Genomic DNA, 21,336 nt, shown 5'->3' with positions numbered 1-21,336 from the left:
AGGGTTAGAGGATTTGAGCTAGAGGGAGAGGCTCAATAGCTGCTTTCCCTGCAGTGTCAGAGGCTGAAGGGTGACTTTTTATAGAGGTTTATAAAGTAATGATGGGCATGGATTGGCTAAGTAGACAAGGTCTTTTCCCTGGTGTGTGGAAACCAGAACTAGAGGGCATAGATTTAGGGTGAGAGGGGAAAGATATAACAGGGATCTAAGTTGCAACTTTTTCATGCAGAGGATGGTACATGTTTGGACTAAGTTGCCAGAGGAGGTGGTAGAGGCTGGTACAATTACAGCATTTAAAAGGCATCTGGATGATAAATTCTTGATGTCACAAGGAATTAAGGGCTACGGAGAGAATGCTGGTAAGTGGAGTTGAAATGCCCATCAGCCATGATTGAATGGTGGAGTGGACTCGATGGTCTTATGGATGAGTATATGAATAGGAAGGGTTTAGAGGGATATGGACCAAGTGCTGGAAAGGGACTAGATTAGGATCTATTTCCATGCTGTACATCTGACTGCTGCTGCTCACCCATCCCCACATCCACATGGTGTATCAGAGGGAGACATGGCTAAATCCCACTAGTGACAATCTGAATTTTGGGCAGCATTGAAGAGAGGCAGGGAGAGATTCGAGCAGTTATTCTGAAAAAAAAGCAGCACGGTATAAAATAAGGTGTTGGCCTGGAGTGCAGAACAGGTACAGAAGTTGTTGTTTGTTGCTTTGCAGAATGTGTGATTAACCTCTCCCTCTCCTCAGATTCTGATAGCATGCTGAAAAGGTCTAACATTCTTACCTTAGGCTGCCAGCATTTGAAGGTTTTGTTAAGTGAATGAACACGGTGGCCACTAAGCCTGGGACTGTGCTGACAGTACAACAGTCTCAATATTTGCATCATGGCAACATGAGTGAATAAGGATTGTAATTAGCTCAGCATGGAAATTCTTGTACTCTGAAGCATTGCCTTGCACTTTGCTTTCATTTTTAAAACTTGGACTGAATCACTTCCTGTCACTGGGTTTTCAAAATTGCACGAGTAAACCTGAAGTTACCATATAACTAGTACAGCATTCTCAAGCCCAGTACATGTCCCACGTAACATAGAAGTCTCTAAGAAATATTCTGCAGATTATTTTTCTGTCTTCCCTTTCACTCTCTAATAATATGTCAGATTGTAAAGGCACCTTCTAGCTCAAGTGGTCGTTCTCTGTAACTGTAGATCATAGATTAGCTCTAGTAATGTTATTAGATATGTGGTGCAAAAGCATATGGAAACTTATGGAATGTTCTGGGACTTCACTTGTTTATGTTGTTTTCCTAGCCTTCAATATCATTGTGTATCTGCCCAATGATGGAAAACAGGAGAATTGTTGTAATATACTGCATGTGAACAGACCAACTGCAGAGACCTTCATTAAAATGAGAATATCTGTCATTTTACAGGATTTTTTAAAAAGTCTTTTGCAGGAAAATGGAGAAAAGGAGAATTATTTTGAGGCATTAATCTCTGGAACCTTGCCTGAGGTGGGGTCATTGAATATGTTTAAGGCAGACAGATTTTTGACAAACAAGGGAATCAATCTAACAAGTAGAAGTGGGAATTGTTTTATGTATCCATTCGTGGGATGTGGGCATCGCTAGTCAGGCCAGCATTTATTGTCCATCTGTAATTGGCCTTGGGAAGATGATTAGGAGAAAGTGAGGACTGCAGGTCAGAGCTGAAAAATGTGTTGTTGGAAAAGCGCAGCAGGTCGGGCAGCATCAAAGGAGCAGGAGAATCGACGTTTCGGGCATAAGCCCTTCTTCAGGAGATGGGAAGATGATGGCGAGCTGTCATCTTGAATCACTGCAGTCCATTTGGTGTAGGCACACTTATGAGGGGATGAAGTTCTAGGATCCAATGACACCAAAGGAACAGTGGCCTATTTCCAAATCAGGAGGCTGAGTGGCTGGAACAGAAACTTGCAAGTGGTGTTTCCATGGATTTGCAACCCATGTCCTTAAAGATGGTAATGGTTGCAAGTTTTGAAGCTGCTGTCTAAGGAGCATCGGTGAATTTCCGCACTAAATCTTCTAGGTGGAATGCGCTGCTGCTACTGAATGTCACTGATTAAATGACAGGCTCCACATTCATAACTAACCATCCAGGCAGCTTTTTGTCCTGGTTGGTGTCAAGCTTCTTGATTGTTGTTGGAGCTGCAGCCATCCAAGCAAATGTGGTGTATTCCATTACACTCCTGACAAATGTCTTATGGAGAGTAGATATGTTTTTAAGGAGTCTGGGCATCAGTTACTCACTGGAGCACAGCCTCTGATCTGTCTTTGTAGCTATGTTATTTATGTGGTTTGACCAGTTTCTGAACAATGGCAACTCTTAGGATGTTAGTAGAGGGGAATTGTGTGATTGTAATGCCACTGAACATTGAGAAGTTATGGTTGGATTTTCTCTTGGAGATGGTCATTTCCTGGTGCAAATGTAAATTTGAGGCCACGCTCTTATCGTGGATTGATTGACCAACTCTTGGTCCTAGTTCAGATGGAGAGCAAAAGGAAAGAATAGTCCCTAAGAATTGAAGGAAGACAGGAGATTGCAGAAAGGAGGCTGGTAAGGCTGTGGAGGGGGCATAGTGTTTAAAGCAAAACCTGCGTGCATGGAGAATAGGAGATATAGATGCAACGTCACCATTTAATGCAGGTTGGTGTATCTCACGTGAGAGTTACTGGGAAAAATGAATAAAATATTCAACTAAATGCACATTTGCCCTGCAATTTGATGGATACATGGACTAGTGTGCAGAAATAATTTAAGATTCCATTAGGTACATGTCTAACATCTGTCCATCTCTGCTTAGAAAGGAGGAAGAGCAAGCTAGGCAAAAGAGAGGATTGGAGATGCTGGAGATTAGAGTCAAGAGTGTGGTGTTGGAAAGGCACAGGTCAGGCTACAACTGAGGAGCAGGAAAATCGACATTTCGTGAAAAAGCCCTTTATCAGGAAATGTTTTACCTTCCTGATGAAGGGCTTTTGCCCGAAACACAGATTTTACTGCTCCTTGGATGCTGCCTGACCTGTTGTACTTTTCCAGGAAGATCAAGCTGCTGCATCTATGTGGTGCATGACTAAGACCATCATGCTGTAAGTGCATTTAGTGCTCAACTGGCAAATAAGGATTTCTCGCACTGCTGGAATTTCACTACTCGTATCTGATATGAATGGCAGAAAATGTTGAGATTCTAGGCTTTAATCCTTAGAAAGCTTGGGCTCTTTTTGAGGGGAGCTGACTGAACTATATTGCATAGAGGTGAAGTACAGATGGATACGCTAGTGATGAGTGTTCTTATAGTGCAGTGTGTAGTATCTCTGATTCTCAGCTAGAAGCCCTGGGTCCAGATCGTACCTCAGAATTTGATGGACAAGGAAGGTGTGTTCATAATGCAGTCAAGGTTAGTGGTGCTGGAAAAGCACAGCAGGTCAGGCAGCATCTGAGGAGCAGGAAAATCGACGTTTTGGGCAAAAGCCCTTCAAGAATGACCTGATCATTCTTAATGAAGGGCTTTTGCCTGTAATGTCGATTTAATTTTTTTTCTTTCCCCGCTTCTCGGATGCTGCTGACCTGCTGTGCTTTTCCAGCACCACTCTAATCTAGACTCTGATCTCCAGCATCTACAGTCCTCACTTTGGCTGCATTAAGAACACAGCCAATCAGGTTAGGTGTTAATCTTCCAACAGTCCAATGGCAGGCAGTAACAGCAGGAGAGATTCCTGCTTAACTATGAAATGGAAAGAAAATTGGTAGTGTCTGTACCCCATTGTTCCAGACTAAAATATACATTAAAAAATGTATGTTGCCGTAGCAACTCTGACTTCCTTTGTGAACGGTAATATAGCACCACGTCACTGGGAGGGAAGCAAAAGAAATGTCAAATTTTATAGTCACTCCATATATAATGGCCTCCACTATAGTGGGCAACAATTTATAGAATTCCAAATGTAAAGTTCAATAGTAGAACTAAAATCATTACTGCTGTAAAATAGAATCTAATACATCAAATAGCACCTAATGTAAGCAATTGCTTTGGTATATGTGGTGTTGTACAGTAGTACTGTATAAGCCTCTACTAAGGATTTTTTTAAAAATCCTATGTACTCCACTCCAAATCCAGGCCTGATAAACCAGCTTGAACATTTCTGTTGACCAGCACAGTACTGTACAGTATGGAACATCAACTGATTCAGTGCTGCAGCTGTTCGGTGGTTCAACATACTCTATGCTGTCACCAGCGCCAAAATTGAGCAGACCCAGTGTACGGATTATACGGTTGCCAGTTCCACTGAGATTAAGGCTATTAACTTGAGCATCAGCACAAGGAAATGGCTTGCTTCAGCAATGAGAGTGGAACAGAGTAAAATTGTCCAGAGCCAGGAGAAGCCAACAAAGTACAAACAAGATTGGTATTTGACATCTGCACAACTTACAGCCAAAGCTGCATGTTTTAAACAAATTGTCATTAATGCAGGAAAATATAGCAGCAAAATTGTTCACAATCGGATCCCACAGACAGCATTAAGATAGATCACTAGTAAACTGTTTTAGTGATAGGTGTTGGCAGCAATAGTGGAACTCTGCTCTTTCTTGAATCGTCTAGTGAAAATCTATTTGAAGTCTCCTGAGCAATGGCATTTTGAATAATTATGATGCTGTATTCCCATAGCACAGCACCAGAGTAAGAGCAGTTATGTACACAAATCCCTAGAGTGCTGTTATATCCTGTGACCTGACTCAGGTAACAGTGCGACCACTAATCCAAAGTTAATGCCTGTAGATCATTCTCTGGGGTATTTGGGTGACAGCTGGTTCTATCTCAGATACCTATGTATAAACAAGACAGATGTAAGCAGCTTACATTGTAGAGTGTTGCCCGGTAGTAAATTAGCAAATCAGACTGTAATATGGGTCATGTTCTTTTCTGTAACTGGTCAACACTGATATAAAAATCTATTAAACCTGACCATAATGGTGCAGCATTTTGATAATTCTAATAGTGGAAACATGGAAATGTTTTGAAGTCTAAGCAATTACTGTATCAGAATTTGTAACCCAGTCAATATAGTAGGAAGTGTACAAGACAGTGGTGGATAACATGCAATTGAACTTTCCTGTATGTCATGCAGCTGTATTGGATTGCTGGCTGCAACAAAATCCAAAATGTTTGTGTTATTAGCAGTGTACTGTTTGTCATAGCATCTCACCAGATTCCTCAGTGTCAACACATTTGACTTTGTGGTAACATAATTATGTTGCATAGAATTGTTGCTTGCCATAATAAAAGTTTTACAGTCTGTCATCTGGTAACATATTAAGAAATATGCAAAGTTGATTTTTCATTCAATTTTGTAAACTTCGTTTCATGCAACGTTAAACCCACCTTTTTTTATTCTGATTCTTACAGATACTTGAGTTTTAATTAGAGAAAAAAAATACTGTGGTAGTGTCTAACTCTGTTCCTGCTCCTCTGAACTTTCCTCAGGAGACTTTGAAGAGGATTATTACTACCCTGGCTGTGAAGAATGAAGAGGTCCAGAACTTCGTCTTTGTGCTAAAACAAACCCTGAAGAATGTTGAGGTAATGCTTGCTACTATCTAATTTACAATATGCAAACATCTACCAGACTGGCAATCTGTTGTACTCTTCGTTTTTTTTTATGATGATTCTCACTGGCAAGGGCAGCATTTGTTGTCCATCCCTAATTTCCCTTGGACTGCACTGGCACGTCACTGCAATTTCATCTGGTGCAGGGGAACTCCTAATACTGTTGAGAAGGAATTTCCAGGTTTTTGACTGAGTGACAGTGAAGGAATAGTGACTAAAGTTCCAAGTCAGGATGATGTGGAGCTTGAAGGTGGTGATGGTCCTGTCTTCAACCAAAGACTGAGCATTTAAAGTAAATAATAGGTGTTTGAGAGGATTTAAGTTGTATCTCATTACTGGGTAATTTAATGACCAATTGCTTTCTTTTCCAATTTGCCTTCCTTGCCTTTTTTTTCTCTTCCTCTGCACACCTGTCTCCTTGAGCCCAAAGATGCTAATTTGTGTTGAAATCCATAATCTGATGCAGACTGGCACTTGAAGTGTGCAATGATTGAGGGTAATGATTAATCAGTCAATTGAGCCCTGTCTATACCGAAACTAACTCAGATTTATACACTCTAAATATCATAAGCCATTCATAAGACCTTGCTCTTTTTCACTTTGTGTGAACTGTCTCCTCTTGTGAGAAAGTCTAAAACTAGGGTTCATAAATATAAGGCAAAAGTCAGGGCTGCAGATGCTGGAAATCAGAGTCTAGATTAATAGTGCTGGAAAAGCACAGCAGATCAGGGAGCATCCAAGGAGCAGGAAAATTGATGTTTCGGGCAAAAGCCCTTCATCAGGAATGAATCTCCTTCATTCCTTCTTCGCTCCTGATGAAGGACTTTTGCCCGAAATGTTGATTTTCCTGCCCTTCATAAACATATGATTGCAAAAAAATAAATTGGAGAATTCAGGAGAATGGTTTTAGAAAAACCATTCAGGGAAAGTGCTGTTTTTGTTTCTCCCCAGAAGTAGAAATGCACAATTGTGTGACCTTCCTACCACCAGAATCGTTTTTTTCTCCTTTCTTTCTAAACTAGTAACCACCACTAGTTAGATACCCATGTAACCAATTGAATATTTACAAAGCAAAGCCCATTATAGGGATTACAAACCATCAAAGGTGAAGGGGAGGGGGAGAGCTGGTATGGAGAACAGGAAGGGACTAAATCTAAGTGGAGTTGGAGGGGGAAATAAAGCATTGTATCTCCCACTGTGCCCACCTCTCTTTCTCTAAAGATATTGAGAGCATTGGTGGGCATGGCATGCTCCTTCTCTAAGGAGACTCCAACATGAACATAACTATGGCCAATTGGCACGGGAGTACTGTTTATCCAATGATTACATTTTCGATATATGCAGAATTTGTTAGTACATAAGATAACAGCCTAGATGCCTTTTTCACAGGAAGCTAGTTTAGTGCATGAAAACGATAAGATCAAAGAAGATGCTGATAGAGTTAGACAAAGCAGATTGATAAAACACTTGCACTGACTGGGGCTAGTTGAACTAAGTAGCCTATTTCTCTGCTGTTATTTTGATGGGGGGGGTTGTGCTAGCTCCTACAGAGGGCTGCCTTGTGTGACAAGCTATAGCCTGAAGTAAAATTACCGACCTTCAAACCTGTGGAGTTTGCTTTTGGCTTGCAGCCAGCTGCAAAGGAGCCCAAACCATAAGCTTGGGACTTGGTATAATGTAAAAACAGCTTTTACTTTTCTATTCCACAAGGGCCAACAGGGAGATGGGCTACAAGTCACCCTTTCACTTAGGGAGTGCAAACAGCATGTTTTGCACTGAGCTGCATGAATGAGCAAGGCTTCTGGCTTGATCCTTGTCCTAAACTGATATGTGATGGAGCACTCCTGGTGCTCCATTATCAGTCTCTGGATGATAACAGTTGGGTAAGGGAGAATTGTCTTGTTACCTGCTGTTCATCATCATTAGTACTGGCCTTTGTTGGAACGTTGGCTAAGGACAGGATTAGAATCTACTATTTTGCTCACTGATTAGTCTGTCAGCCTTGCAGATTGGGCTCATACATGTCAAAAGTCACATGGATAAGGCACGGGAGAAGCCCTGGAGAATAGAATTGTACCTGAGAGAAAGATGATATAGTGGCAAGAGGCTTCAGGATAGTTTCCAAATGTCTGTCATGTCTTGTACTGTTATTGCCCTGACTGAAGCGTACAGGGTCTGACTGAAACTTAACTGGATTCAGCTGGTCAGTGTATCTCAAGATATTAAAGCTAAAATCAAATACTGTAACTTTTTTTTAAATCACAGCGCCTTCAGAAGAGAAAAGAAGAATGTTTAGAAAATCATTGCAAATTTAATTGAAATTCACATTCAAGCAAGCATGTTGTGTTCACTGCTTATTCTACCATGGGGATTGAGTGGATTAACGACTGTGATCCCAGGCAGAATGACGAACGCTGATGTTGCTGAATTTCAAGCTTCATGTGCCTACTGGTGTCAGGCCTTGATTCTGTCCCCATGAGACCAGTAAGGTGCAAGTAGTATTCATGTTATAAAAATATAAACAACATTAAATTGACAGGTGCTGGAATGATCCTGCCATCTGTCAGAAAATTCCAACAAAAGCTTTTTTTTTAATTAAAGCATGTCAACTTTAACCGTGTAAAGGTTAGTCTCACCAGTCCTGTCTCTAGTTATAGTCTCCAGTCTGTGCAAAATTACCTGATTTTACCTGGGCATTTGCCTGCTATAATTTACTTTTTGTTCTAACTTGACCTTTGGCCAATATCAGTCCAAAAGAGGGCTTTTTCAGTCTTGCACAATATCCTCATATTGCACTGAAGGAATTTTTACAAAAACTTGTACAGATTTATAGTTTGATATGAGTCTGTTCAACAGCTTCAGCTGATGCAGTATAACTGGCTCAGATACCACTAGAAATGAATCTGGATTTCTGGTTGTTATCAAGACAATAGGGGACAGTATGGACAAATATATTAAAACTGAAAATCAGCAATGGTCTAATTAAAAAGAGGAGGTGGCTTGAAGGGTTTAATGGCTTACACCCACTCGTTTCCTCTGACCTCTTGGAGCCAATAGCTACTGTTGCGACTTGAGCTACTCCTTGTCTTCCATTAGCGGAGTAAATGATGAATTTCTCTGGATTATGCACCCCAGACTTTGGCATAAGGCTTGAACCCATAATCACCTGACTCTGCGTTAGCTTGATGTGAGCGAAATGGGCAAATATTTCAAGGTATTATCAGCTTCCCAAGTCTGTCCATTTCATGTTTGCCATCCTCTGTGTAAAAGTAATTATATTATTTGTACATTTTCCTTCTAAGCTTAAGCCATGTCCATTGAGATCCTAAACCTTTTTGGTAATCGATATTATTGAACTCAATCTATCCATTCTCTTGAGAAGTTTGATTTATCTAACTCTTTCACAGCGTAAAACAGGTAATAATCTCCACACCCTCTTCTAGCTCAGGCATACTCTTTTTTTTCCTCCAAAACTTTTTAATATCCATATTGTAGCATGGTAACCAGAACTGTATAGATTACTTCAGCTAAGGCCTTACCCATTCTGTTTTGCAGAATCCTTGCAACCTCTTGGATTTCACACTCTAACCCTTTAGCTATAGATTTGGTTGTCTGTACTGTAATGTTGCTGCGCTCTGCGCTGTTCGCTTTGTTGAGTGGCTTCTGACTTGTACTATATAGTTCAGAGCAAGTTAATTTAATAACCTTACTGTTTGTTTTTCCTTCTCCATTCTTGTGATCTTGGTTTATCCACAACAAGTGTCACTTATTCACCGACCCTCACTATTGTATCTCAGTCTTCTGAAATGACTAAGAAATGTTTGGAGGGATATGGACCAAGAGCAGGCAGGTGGAACCATTTTAGCTTGGGATTATGGTTGGCGTGGACTGGTTGGATGGAAGGGTCCGGTTTTGTGCTGTATGACTCTCTCTATAATATATGGAAGTACTCGGCTGTGGTGGTGCCTTTTGAGAGAGAAAAACAGTCAACATTTCAAAATCGTGATCTTTCATTGTCATAACTTTAAATGCTAACTCTGTTTTTCTCTTCAGATGATACCAGACCTGTTAATCATTTCCAGCAATTTTGACTTTCATTTCAGATTTTCAGCTTCCACAATTTTAAAATTATTTTTGTCTGATCCTGCTTCTGTATTTGATGGGTCGGTTGTACTGCTGCCTGAAGTCCCTCCCCTACTCTCCAGTTTAGTGGCGTTTTGAAATTAGGTACATTTCCTCCAAATTGTAGACTGTGAATGGAAATGGCCCAAGATTGACCTTACACCTTGGCCACCCAGGGCAATGCGATTCAGTTCACAAAAATCTACTTTTTGATCTGATTGAATGGGAACATTCCCATAGGTATTGGAGAATTTGCATGGAGAGATCCAGGGGTACTTTAAAATCCCTCTTGAAACACCAGAGCAGTGCCTTTGGCGGTGAAGCAAGCCATCAGATGGAATGTTAGCCAACATTTATTTCTTAAGGTTCTGGTGTGGTGCTTGAGCTTTCTGTCTTCGTGCTACCAAATGAGCTAAATTGGCACTTTAGAATATACATTTGAATATGCATTTCCACCAGTCAAACAGAACATTTGGAATATTTGATCTTTTTTTGCCTTTTTTTTGGCAATCTGACTTCCTTGAATACAAAGAAGAGTAGGTCACTCAACCCTTTGAGCCTGCTCTGTCATTCAATAAGATCACGGCTGATCAGATTTTATTCTCATCTCCACATTCCTGCTCACCCCCAAAATTCTTTCAACTCCTTGGTCATCAATAATCTATCGACCTCAACCTTAAAAAATATTCTAACATTCTGCATCCGCTGCAGAAGGGACTTATAATCCTCTGAGAGAAAATGTTTCCTCATCTCTGTCTTAAATGTGTGCCCCTTTTAAACTATGACCCCTAAAGGAAACATCATTTAGACGTTAGCGAGTTTTGAGAAGATTTGTAGCCCAGGTTGAAGTTCTGGATGTAGGTTTACTGGATGAGCTGGGAAGGTTTGTTTTCAGACGTTTCATCACCATACTAGGTTACATCGTCAGTGAACCCTCCGGATGAAGCTTCATCCGGAGTCTCACTGATGTTACCTAGTATGGTGATGAAACATCTGAAAATGAACCTTCCAGCTCAGCAAGCAAACCTACATCCACAACCATTTAGACATTCCCACCCTCCACATTAAATCTCCTTGGAAACATACAAGGTCCTAATGAGTCACTTCTGACTCTACTGAACACTATAAGATACAGATGTAGCCAGTCTAGCCTTTCCTGATAAGGCAGTCCACTCTTCCCAGGTATTAGTTTCACAAACACCTCTGCTTCCAATATGTTAATGTCAGTATTGAAACTTTTTCAATGATTTGACCTTCTATGATAATTGGCAAATAAGCCATGATGCAAAGCATGTGTTAATAAGTTTAATATGCTGCAAAGGCAGCTTTAACACAGTACCCCACATGCAGTCTCACCAATGTCTTGTATAACTTTGAAGATAACCTCCCTACCCTTGCATTCACTTCCCCCCACAATAAAACATAATATTTTGTTAGCTTTAGTGATTACTTGCTATATCTGCATACTTACCTGCTGCATCATTCTAATGTACCGGGACATTCAGATCTCCCTGCAACGCTCATCATTTAGATAATATGATTTTTATTTTTATTCTTTATGCCAAAATTGGCAATTCCATAGCTTGCCGCATCGTACTCCATTTGCCAGATCTTTGCCCACTAACTTAACCCGTCTCTACCCTTTTTATTGATTCCTTATGTCGTCTTCACAGCCCACTTTCATATCTGTCTTTGTCATCAGCAAATTCAGTTTCCACACCTTATGGTCCATCCATCAAATCATTCATAAAGAGTTGAGGTCCAGCACTGACCCCTGTACCACGTGTCACATCCTGCCTGCCTGAAAAACACCTATTTATTCTTCCTCTCTGCTTCATGTTAGTTAGCCAATCATCATGAGATTTTATTTTCCACAATAATCTTTCTGGCAAATGCTCCTAGAAATCTAAGCACAGTACATCCACCTGTTCCTCCCTTATCCACATAAGTTACTTCAAAGAACTCCAATGAATTAGTTAAACTTGATTTTTCCTTTAACAAAGCCATGTTGCCTAACCTTAATTACCTCCAACGTATCCAAGTGCCCTGTTATTAAAGATGTTCCAAAAGCTTCTAATGTTTTCCTTCAGACAGATGCTGTTGTTCTTTCTGTCTTGCTTACTCCTTCACAGGCTTTATTTGTTTTTGTTCCAGATTTTGCATTGTAACCTTTTTCCGATGTTGATGTTGAGCTGATTGCCTGCAAATAATTATTTGCATGAATCAGATTTCTCTAGTCCTGGACATTCTGCCAGATTCTCTCTCGCATGCTCTGTCTGTGCACCTTCTCTGCACTGTATTTCACACTCTGTTCTGCTGCCTTGATGGTATGATCTGCCTATATAGCATGTAAAACAACACTTTTTTCTCTCTATCTCAGTTCACATGAAAATAATAAATCCATCAATAAACCGACATTTTGAACTGCCCATGTTACTTAATGAGAGATGATTTTCCCTGGTGTTACCTTAGCCATTTTGGATGTGGCATCATCGAATCTTTTTCAATGATTTGTCCTTCTATGATAATTGGCAAATAAGCCATGATGCAAAGCATGTGTTAATAAGTTTAATATGCTGCAAAGACAGCTTTAACAAGACAATTTTTGTTTCAAAAATGTGAGTATATGACATTTTCACATTACGCTCACCTGAGTGGTAGAAAACTACCCAACAGACTTGGTCCTTCTACACTTGTGTTGGACGTGAAGGGAGAAGGCTTTGGTGCACAAAATTTAGAATGAAACACTGTTCTGTGCCTCACTGTTGCTCAAGATGTTTACGTTTTTTCAGTTCTTTATTCATCTTGTAAAATATTGGTATCTCTATGTGAGTCCAAATAAGCTGTTCTGCTGGAGAACAGTTTGATGCCTCCATTCTAATTTGGTTTCTTGCCATCTCCTTCCTTTTCTTTTAGGCTAATTCTGAGCGAGCTCTTGCAGATCTGGAGGCAGAATATAGTTCACTTTATGCCATACTGGATGAGATGAAGGAAGACATGGTAACGAAGATCAAGCAAGAACGAGCCAGCAAAACGTATGAACTTCAGGTAGGTTCTCTCATCCCAGCATGGCTATTTCATGGAGTAAATGTTGTCTGTAATTTAAGCCATGGCTACTAGCATCTGTGCCAAAATAAATCAAGATGATAGAGAAATACTTGCATTTATAGAGAACTTTCAGGACCACAGGTCATTTCAAACTATTTCACAGGCATAAAGTAACTGTTGTAACATAGGAAATGCCAGAGCAAGTTTTGTATATACAAACGACTATGTAGTAACAAGACTTTTGTTGTAATGTTGATTGAATGAAGGATAAATATTGGCCTGGACACCAGGGATGACTGTCCTGTTTCTCTTTGAAATAATGATGTGGATTTTCTTTAAACTCTTTTATCAGAGTGGGTTGATGGGTCCTCAGTTTAACATCTTGTCTGGAAGTTGACATCCTAGTAGAGCAGAGCTGGCTCAGTGCTGCACTGCAGTGTCACCTTTTACTTTTACTTTTATTTTGTGTTCCAGCTGTCGAGTGCACCTTAAAACAGCAAATTCATGGAGTTAGAGGTCAGCATCTGAACCACAATTCCTCGCAACTGCTAAACTTTGACTGTGTTTACAAAGTCTATGATCTGTTAATGAGAATAGTAACAGGTGTCTCATGACCCAATGAATTTGCTGTATTTGTTATTGAGCTGAACAAAAAAGGAATGTGATAAGAATAGAGAGAGAGAGAGAGAGAAAAAAAAATACACAGAAGAATCTGGATCCATCCTAGCGGTGGTTGTACTTTCATAGTAGCTATCATGTCATTGGACCTTCAAAGGACTTCACAACCTATTGATTACTTTTCGGGTTATGAAACTGTCAACCAGTTTTAACCTAAAGCCCAAAAAATGCCACGTGAGCATGTTGGATGAGGGATAAATATTAACTGGGACGCAAGAAGTTGCCACTGATGCTCACCAGAGTGCGGAATTTTGTACATCCACTTGGAAAGACAGCCGGCCATTTACTATCTTGTTGGAAAGGTGGTCTTTTAACATTGAAGCATCTATCCAGTAATGCACTGAAGTGTTAGCTTGGGTTAAGTACTCAGGATACACTTAATGGTAAGGACCTAGGGAGTGTTGCTGAACAAAGAGACCTTGGAGTGCAGGTTCATAGCTCCTTGAAAGTGGAGTTGCAGGTAGATAGGATAGTGAAGAAGGCGTTTGGTATGCTTTCCTTCATTGGTCAGAGCACTGAGTACAGGAGTTGGGATGTCATGTTGCGGCTGTACAGGACATTGGTTAGGCCACTGTTGGAATATTGCATGCAATTCTGGTCTCCTTCCTATCAGAAGGAGAAACTTGAAAGGGTTCAGAAAAGATTTACAAGGATGTTGCCAGGGTTGGAGGATCTGAGCTACAGGGAGAGGCTGAACAGGCTGGGGCTGTTTTCTCTGGAGCATCGGAGGCTGAGGGGTGACCTTATAGAGGTTTACAAAATTATGAGAGGCATGGATAGGATAAATAGACAAAGTCTTTTCCTGGGGTCAGGGAGTCCATAGGTTTAGTGTGAGAGGAGAAAGATATAAAAGAGATCTAAAGGGTAACGTTTTCAGGCAAAGGGTGGTGCGTGTATGGATTGAGCTGCCAGAAGAAGTGGTGGAGGCTGGTACAATTGCAGCATTTAAGAGTCATTTGGATGGGTATATGAATAGGAAGGGTTTGGAGGGATATGGGCTGGGTGCTGGCAGGTGGGACCAGATTGGGTTGGGATATCTGGTCAGCATGGATGGATTGGACCGAAGGGTCTGTTTCCATGCTGTACTTCTCTATGACTCTATGACTTGGACTGGTGTTTGAACCCACAACATTCTAAGTCAAAGGGAAAAATATATATTTATGTGTGTGTTGTTTTAAAGGAAATGGACGTCCAAAATGCCTTTCATGTTGAAGCTTCCAAGTCCTTTCTGTGGTTTTGTTTTGCAATCGATTTCAGGTTGACTACTAACTACTTGTTTTCTCTTGCTGTCCAGTGAGCAAAGAAAGGTGCAAGTTTTATTGCAGCATTGTTGGAAGTGTAAGACTGTCCTAAACTATAGAATCTCTCCTTGTCAGAATGACAATTCGTACTTCTATTCAGACCATATGGGAGATCTGCATATATACCCATGTCTTCTCATTTGAGAGCACAGCATTGCTGTAGACTGCTCTGAAGTGAGTATGGTGTGGACTTTACATAGTCTTGGCACATGCAAGTTTTGTGAATAGGTATTGTGTTCTGACTGGCCTCTCCTAAAAGAAGAGTGTTCAGTCAAACCACACTTACCGAAGCTTTAAAGAGTGGTTTAAATTAAGAAATGGAAACAAAGATTATCTTATTTTGCTTAAGGTTCCGCAGCTTGTGTTTTTGCTGATCTTTGTCTACCTTATTCCTCTAAATATTCTGTCCATTCTCTTTCTCCTTTCCACATCCAAACTTGTATAATTGTGTTGTTGCCTATTATAATTGATTTTCAAGACCTCAAAGCTTTATCCTCCATTCCACAAAACTACAGATTTTTTGCTCAGTCTACCCTTTTTTTTTTAAGGGGTTTTTCTTCAACTAATTCCATTCTTTTCCAATTTAAATCGACTACCTCAACTCTAGCCAATGTACGTATCTGACCTTCTGAGTCACTAAAGCTGACTATTTTCATCACTGATCCTAATATTGATCACTCATCAACATCTTCCTTGTAGAATCAGCTGACCGTCTGCACCAAGGCTTTGGAGAGTTCAGAGGAGCTGCTCGAATTTGCTAACCAGACACTGGACACTGCAAACTCTGATGGAATCAGCCAGGTAGTTATGTTTTTCCCTAACTTATCCTCTCCTTAATAAATGTTGTCTGCATAGTTCCTAAGATGTGTTGTGAACTATATCTGTTAGAGAAGTGATATTTCTAAATAAGGGTGTTAACAGATCAAAATTTCATAATTTGCCTGAATCCCCTCAACACAGCTAAGGGAAAAGAGAGTGTAATTGAGTAGAAGAATGGAGGGAAGCTAATTACAAAGGAGACAGTTTATTCAAAGAGTGAAAAATGACTGAGTCTTTTTGAGTCATGTTTTTTTCCAATACTGAACAGTTCAGTCAGCTAGCAATGTTGCACTTACTGAATGATCTTCTACACTGTTGATATTTTCTAATCAACATATTCAGATGTTATTACATCCCTCTGGAGTGGGCTGGACATGAACCCAGACATTCTAATTCAGAGTAAGGGACACTACCACTGCATCTCAATAGCCGCCTTCTGTACTGTATTGCTTTCCTCTCTTTGGACCCTTGTTGGGGTTCACTGGTCCTCCGCTCTGCTGTACCTGCCCTGATTTCGCATGAGTCTAAATGGTATCACTAAAACTTTTCATTGATAGGACAATACGATCGTGCCTGAAACTGTTTTTGCCAAGTAACCATACATGTCACTTTTTTCCAATAGCACTCCCTGGATAATGATCCAGGGTAGCGGTGTCATAGTGGTAATGTCATTGGACCAATCGTCCAGAGACTTGGGTTTGAATTCCACAGTGGCAGCTGGTAGAATTTCAATTCAATAAAAAAAAAGTTTGGAATTAATAGAAGTTAGTCTAGTGGCCTCTAAATAACCGTTGATGATTTATCATTTAAAAACCTATCTGGTCTTTAGGGAGGAAAATCTGCTATCCTGACTTGGTCTGACCCACGCTAGACTCCAGATTCTTAGCAATGTAGTTGACTGTTAACTGCTGTCTCTGTAGTTGGGGTTGGGCAATAAATGCTGGCTCAGCCAGCGACGCCCAAATCCCATGAAAGAAGTTTTTTAAAAATCACAATGAAGACTGACTGACTGATTTTTAAAATTATTTTCATTTTTCAGTCTATACCCTGAATTGCTAAAGACTAATTATAAAATCTAAACTGAAATCTGGTTGTGAGCAACTGACCCAAACATCAAATCTTCCTTGTCTGATTAGTTCTGTCTTTGTTACACAGTACGTTTACCAGCAGAGCATGTTCTGGATGCTCTTGGTTTACTTTGTCTTAGAAGTAAAAGGTTCATGTCATTTTTTTTTTGTTTTGCAGAGTAAGTTATAAATCCTGAAAGACACATGAACCCAGAACTATATTTTTACTTATGAAATACAAAGTAATTAAGTTTCCTCGATTTGTATTCGAGAATGTCTTGTGGTGCCTTTTGTTAAGATGTTATAAAGATTGATTTGCAAACTGCTTAAGATATGAGATTGAGACAATTAGGAAGGAAAAAGAATGAGGGTGGGGAAATGGGCAATATGCAAACAGAATCAAAACGTTCAGTTTTTTATTGTGTAATGTTTTCATTAGTAAGTCTATTCTTGCTATTTGAGTAGATTTATAGCATCAAATAGTGGTCGCTTCCAAGTTACAATGCTCAGAAATAAACTGGTCTGTCCAGATATTAACTGAGGCTGTGGGCTAATTTCTTTGGATTGTGGGGCAACTGTGATTAGGATGGAATTCTACAATTTACTGTTGCTTTACAATGAGATGTTTCTCTGTATGTTTGAATGGTGTCTACCTGCAGGAAGACAAATAAATAACTTTAACTCCAAAAGATTTAGCCCACCTGAAGTACAGGAGTTATGTGGAGGTGGCTCATGGCTGGTTTATCTGACAGCAATGTAAAAACATATTTGCTTCATAGTAGTTTGAATAATTGTGCTTATTTGCATGTTGACTTTCTGTCTCTTCTTTTCTGCTTCAAAGGCTGCCAAGCAGATTAAAGATAGGTACTGTAAAACACTTTTTGATTCCATTGCATGTATTAATCTAACCTATATTAAGGATGCATGAATCTTTAACTAGTTTCACAGTACTTACTAAACCGCTTACCTCGATTTTTGACTATTCTAGAAGTAAACCCATTTTCATGCTACTTAGTAAGTTTAGATGTTGCTTGTTACAGAAGTGTAACAGTCACTCAAATACTGCATACCACTGTCTTTTAATCGGAAGCTTGCAGCATTTTCCTCTTTGCACAAGTTTCTTATATCAAGCAACTGACCTGTAACATGAATCCTGTGTTCCCTAAACATTTAGACTTTGCATCCTTAAAGGTCCCAGTTCTAATTTGGTAGGGGGTGATTTATTAAACATTCCCTCCCAAATAAAGAATGTTTCTGACTTTTTTTAAAAATTATTAAATCACCTGATGAAGGAGCGGCACTCTGAAAGCTAGTGTACTTTCAATTGGACTGTAACCTAGTGTTGTGATTTTTAAGGAGAAAGTGAGGTCTGCAGATGCTAGAGATCAGAGCTGAAAATGTGTTGCTGGAAAAGCACAGCAGGTCAGGCAGCATCCAAGGAGCAGGAGATTCAACGTTTCGGGCATGAGTCCTTATGCCCGAAACGTCGAATCTCCTGAACCTTGGATGCTGCCTGACCTGCTGTGCTTTTCCAGCAACACATTTTCAGCTTGTGTGATTTTTAACTTTGTACACCCCAATCCAACACCAGCATCTCCAAATCAAGATTAGAGTGGTGCTGGAAAAGCACAGCAGGTCAGCAGCATCTGACGAGCACAAAAATCGACGTTTCAGGCAAAAGCCCTTTATCAGGAAGGAAAATGGTGTTGAATACCTCTGTAATGACAGTTTTTGATGTGGATCAATGACTACAAACTAGACGGAGTAATTAGTCTGAACTGTTAGAGCTTGCAGTACGTCTGTAACTTAGGATATTGGCATGTGCACAAAGCCTTTTCCACTAAATAAAGTCAGACAGCACAGAAACAGAGACCGTTCAGTCCAACCAGTCCACGTTGACCATAATCCCACTAAACTAGTCCCATCTGTCTGCACTTGGCCCATATCCCTCCAAACATTTCTTATTCATGGACTTACTAGCCTCTTAAATGTTGTAACTGTATCAGCATCCACCACTTCCTTAGGAAGTTCATTCCACACGTGAACCACCCTTTTTTTTTAAAAAAAAATTGTCCTCACTACTTTATTTTAAATCCTTCTACTCTCACCTTTTTAAAAACAAATACCCCTAGCCTTGAAATCCTCCACCCAAGGGAGAAAACACCTGCCATTTACCTTTATCTATGTCCCTCATGATTTCATAAACCTCCAAGGTCACTGCTCAACCTCCTATGCTCCAGTGAAAATATCCCAGCCTATCCAGCCTCTTCTTATAACTCAAACCTTCCATTTCTGACAACATCCTGGTAAATCTCTCATTAACCTTCTCCAATTTGGTAATAATGCTTCAAAGGAGATGGACAGTCTGGAGACATAAGACCATAGATATTAGAGCGGAAATTTAGGCCATTCAGCCCATTAAATCTGCTCCGCCATTCAATCATTGCTGATAAGTTTCTCAACCCCATTATCCCACTTTCTCCCCATAGCCCTTGATCCCCTTGACAATCAAGCACCTGTCTATCCCAATCTTAAGTGTCATCAGTGACCTGGCCTCAATAGCCTCCTGTGGCAATGAATTCCATAGATTCACCATTCTCTGGCTGAAGAAGTTTTTCCTTATCTCTGTTCTACAAGGTCTTCCCTTTACTCTAAGGCTCTGCCCTCTGGTCCTAGTCTGTCCTACGAATGGACACATCTTCCCAACATCCACTCTGTCCAGGCCATTCAGTATTCTTTGAGTTTCAATTAAACTCCCCTTTCTCCCCCCCCCCCCCCCCCCCCCTTCTAAACTCCGTTGAGTATAGACTCGGTCCTCCAACGTTCCTCATATGTTAAGCTTTTCATTGCTGGGACCATTCTCGTGAACCTCCCCTGAACATGCTCCAGGCGCAGTACATCCTTCCTGAGATATGGGGCCAAAACTGTGCACAATACTTCGAAAGTGGTCTGACCAGACAGTGCCCAATAGTATTCTAATATTCATAAATACCCCGCCATAACAAAGCCAATGTACAGAAGGAAAAATTGATTGAATCTATTTATAGAATCATCGGACAGTTACAATACAGAAGGAGACCATTTGGCCCATTGTGTCCATGCTGGCTTTCAACAAGAGCAGCTTAGTAAGTCCAGCTTGCAATTTTCCCTGTAACCCTGTTCTGGTAAATATGACATTTAAAGGAAACTGCACGTTAGGATCTGCAGACTTTAACCACTCTCTGCATCAAAAAGATCGCATTTGTGTCTTCTGGTTGTTTTTGCCAGTAGCCTTAACTCCGCATGCTCTGCTTCTTGATCTGTGTGCAAATGGGAACCTTTTTTTCTCTATCTGCTATGTTCAGACCACTCATGGTTTTGAGCACCTCTGTTGAATCTTCTCTCAAAGCTCCCAGCTTCTTCAATCCATCCCGGTATCTAAAATCTTTCATCCCTGGAACTAGTTTCTTAAAATCTTTTCTATGCCCTCTCTGCCTTAGCCTTCCTAAAATATGATCAGCAGAATCGAGCACAGTTCTCCAATCAAGGCTGGATCAGGGCAGATTTGTTTGTTACAAACCTTCCACTGGTGACAGCCTACCATTTACCATTACTTTTTCCATGATTAGGATTGCAGAATGAATTTACAAGAATGGTTCCTGAAATAAGAAGTACCAGTTATGAGGATAGATTGAAGAAGCTGGGTCTGTTTCCCTTGGACAGCAGAAGTCAGAAAGGAGATTTGATAGAGACTTTCAAAATCATGATAGGGTTACAAACTTTAAAAGTCACAGAGTAGATAGGAACAGACTGTCTCCTCTTGTCAAAGATGAGATGACATGGATTTAAAAATGCAAACAGCAAGGTGATAGAAGAAATGTTTTCACTCGGCATGTAGTTAGGGTGTGGAATGCACTGCCTGGAAATGTGGTTGAGGCAGGTTCAGTCAAGGCATTCAGGAGGGATGTTGGATGATTAATTGCATTGAAATAGTGTGCAGAGATAAGGGAAAAGGCAGCAGATTGGCACTAGGTAATAGGACTGGTTCAGGCCTCGTGGCTGACTGGCCTGTGATGATTCTGTGGGTACAACTTGTAGAACTTTTATTCACTCTTTAGTGGAAGTTGAGACTTGAGCTCTCACAAACTGTTAAATATCCTCTGCACTATTTAGCTGTGGTGACTGAAGTTACTGTCCAATCGCTGTCTCATTTAGGCAGCGTACTTCGAATGAGTAATCCCAATGCAGCCATTCTTGTTTTTAAAGATAACATTGTTTTGATGGACCCCTTGCTAATTAATTATTGCTTGGCTCTAGTTGCTCAACACAGCTGGCTTATTTTGCCATTTAATCTGAATTGTGACATTCTGTCTTAACCTCATCTACCTTTGCCCTGTTAATAACCTTGCCCAACAAAAATATATCAATTTAACTTTTGAAATGTTCAATTGACCTTTCTTTTATGGCTTTTTGACTGCAGCATGTACATTTTCACATGGCTTTTGTGGAAGGAAATGGTTTCTAGCGTCAACCCCAACTAACCTCACTCAAAATATAGTTTAATTCTGCAGTCCCACGATGCAGGAAATGGTTTCCCTCCGCCTGAACAGATCCTTTTAATCATAAGTCTCATTAGATCTCCATTAATCTTCTGTAATCAAGGATGTACAAGC

General features: G+C 40.3%; 1 protein-coding gene across 1 annotated transcript in view; it reads left to right on the top strand.

Annotated features, from left to right (window-relative positions):
• Positions 1 to 21,336, top strand: part of fsd1 (fibronectin type III and SPRY domain containing 1) — a 51,016-nt gene that overhangs the window by 1,110 nt on the left and 28,570 nt on the right. Inside the window, exons 2-5 of the mRNA XM_060846158.1 lie at positions 5,527 to 5,622; positions 12,688 to 12,819; positions 15,498 to 15,599; positions 17,526 to 17,548. Of these exons, the coding sequence (XP_060702141.1) occupies positions 5,527 to 5,622; positions 12,688 to 12,819; positions 15,498 to 15,599; positions 17,526 to 17,548 (353 nt within the window). The remainder of the gene's footprint in view (positions 1 to 5,526; positions 5,623 to 12,687; positions 12,820 to 15,497; positions 15,600 to 17,525; positions 17,549 to 21,336) is intronic.

The sequence above is a fragment of the Hemiscyllium ocellatum genome, chromosome 28 (genome assembly GCF_020745735.1).
Source record: "Hemiscyllium ocellatum isolate sHemOce1 chromosome 28, sHemOce1.pat.X.cur, whole genome shotgun sequence".
Taxonomy (NCBI): domain Eukaryota; kingdom Metazoa; phylum Chordata; class Chondrichthyes; order Orectolobiformes; family Hemiscylliidae; genus Hemiscyllium; species Hemiscyllium ocellatum.
Note: the sequence above shows the minus strand (reverse complement) of the source record. Positions and strands in the feature narration are given on the sequence as shown.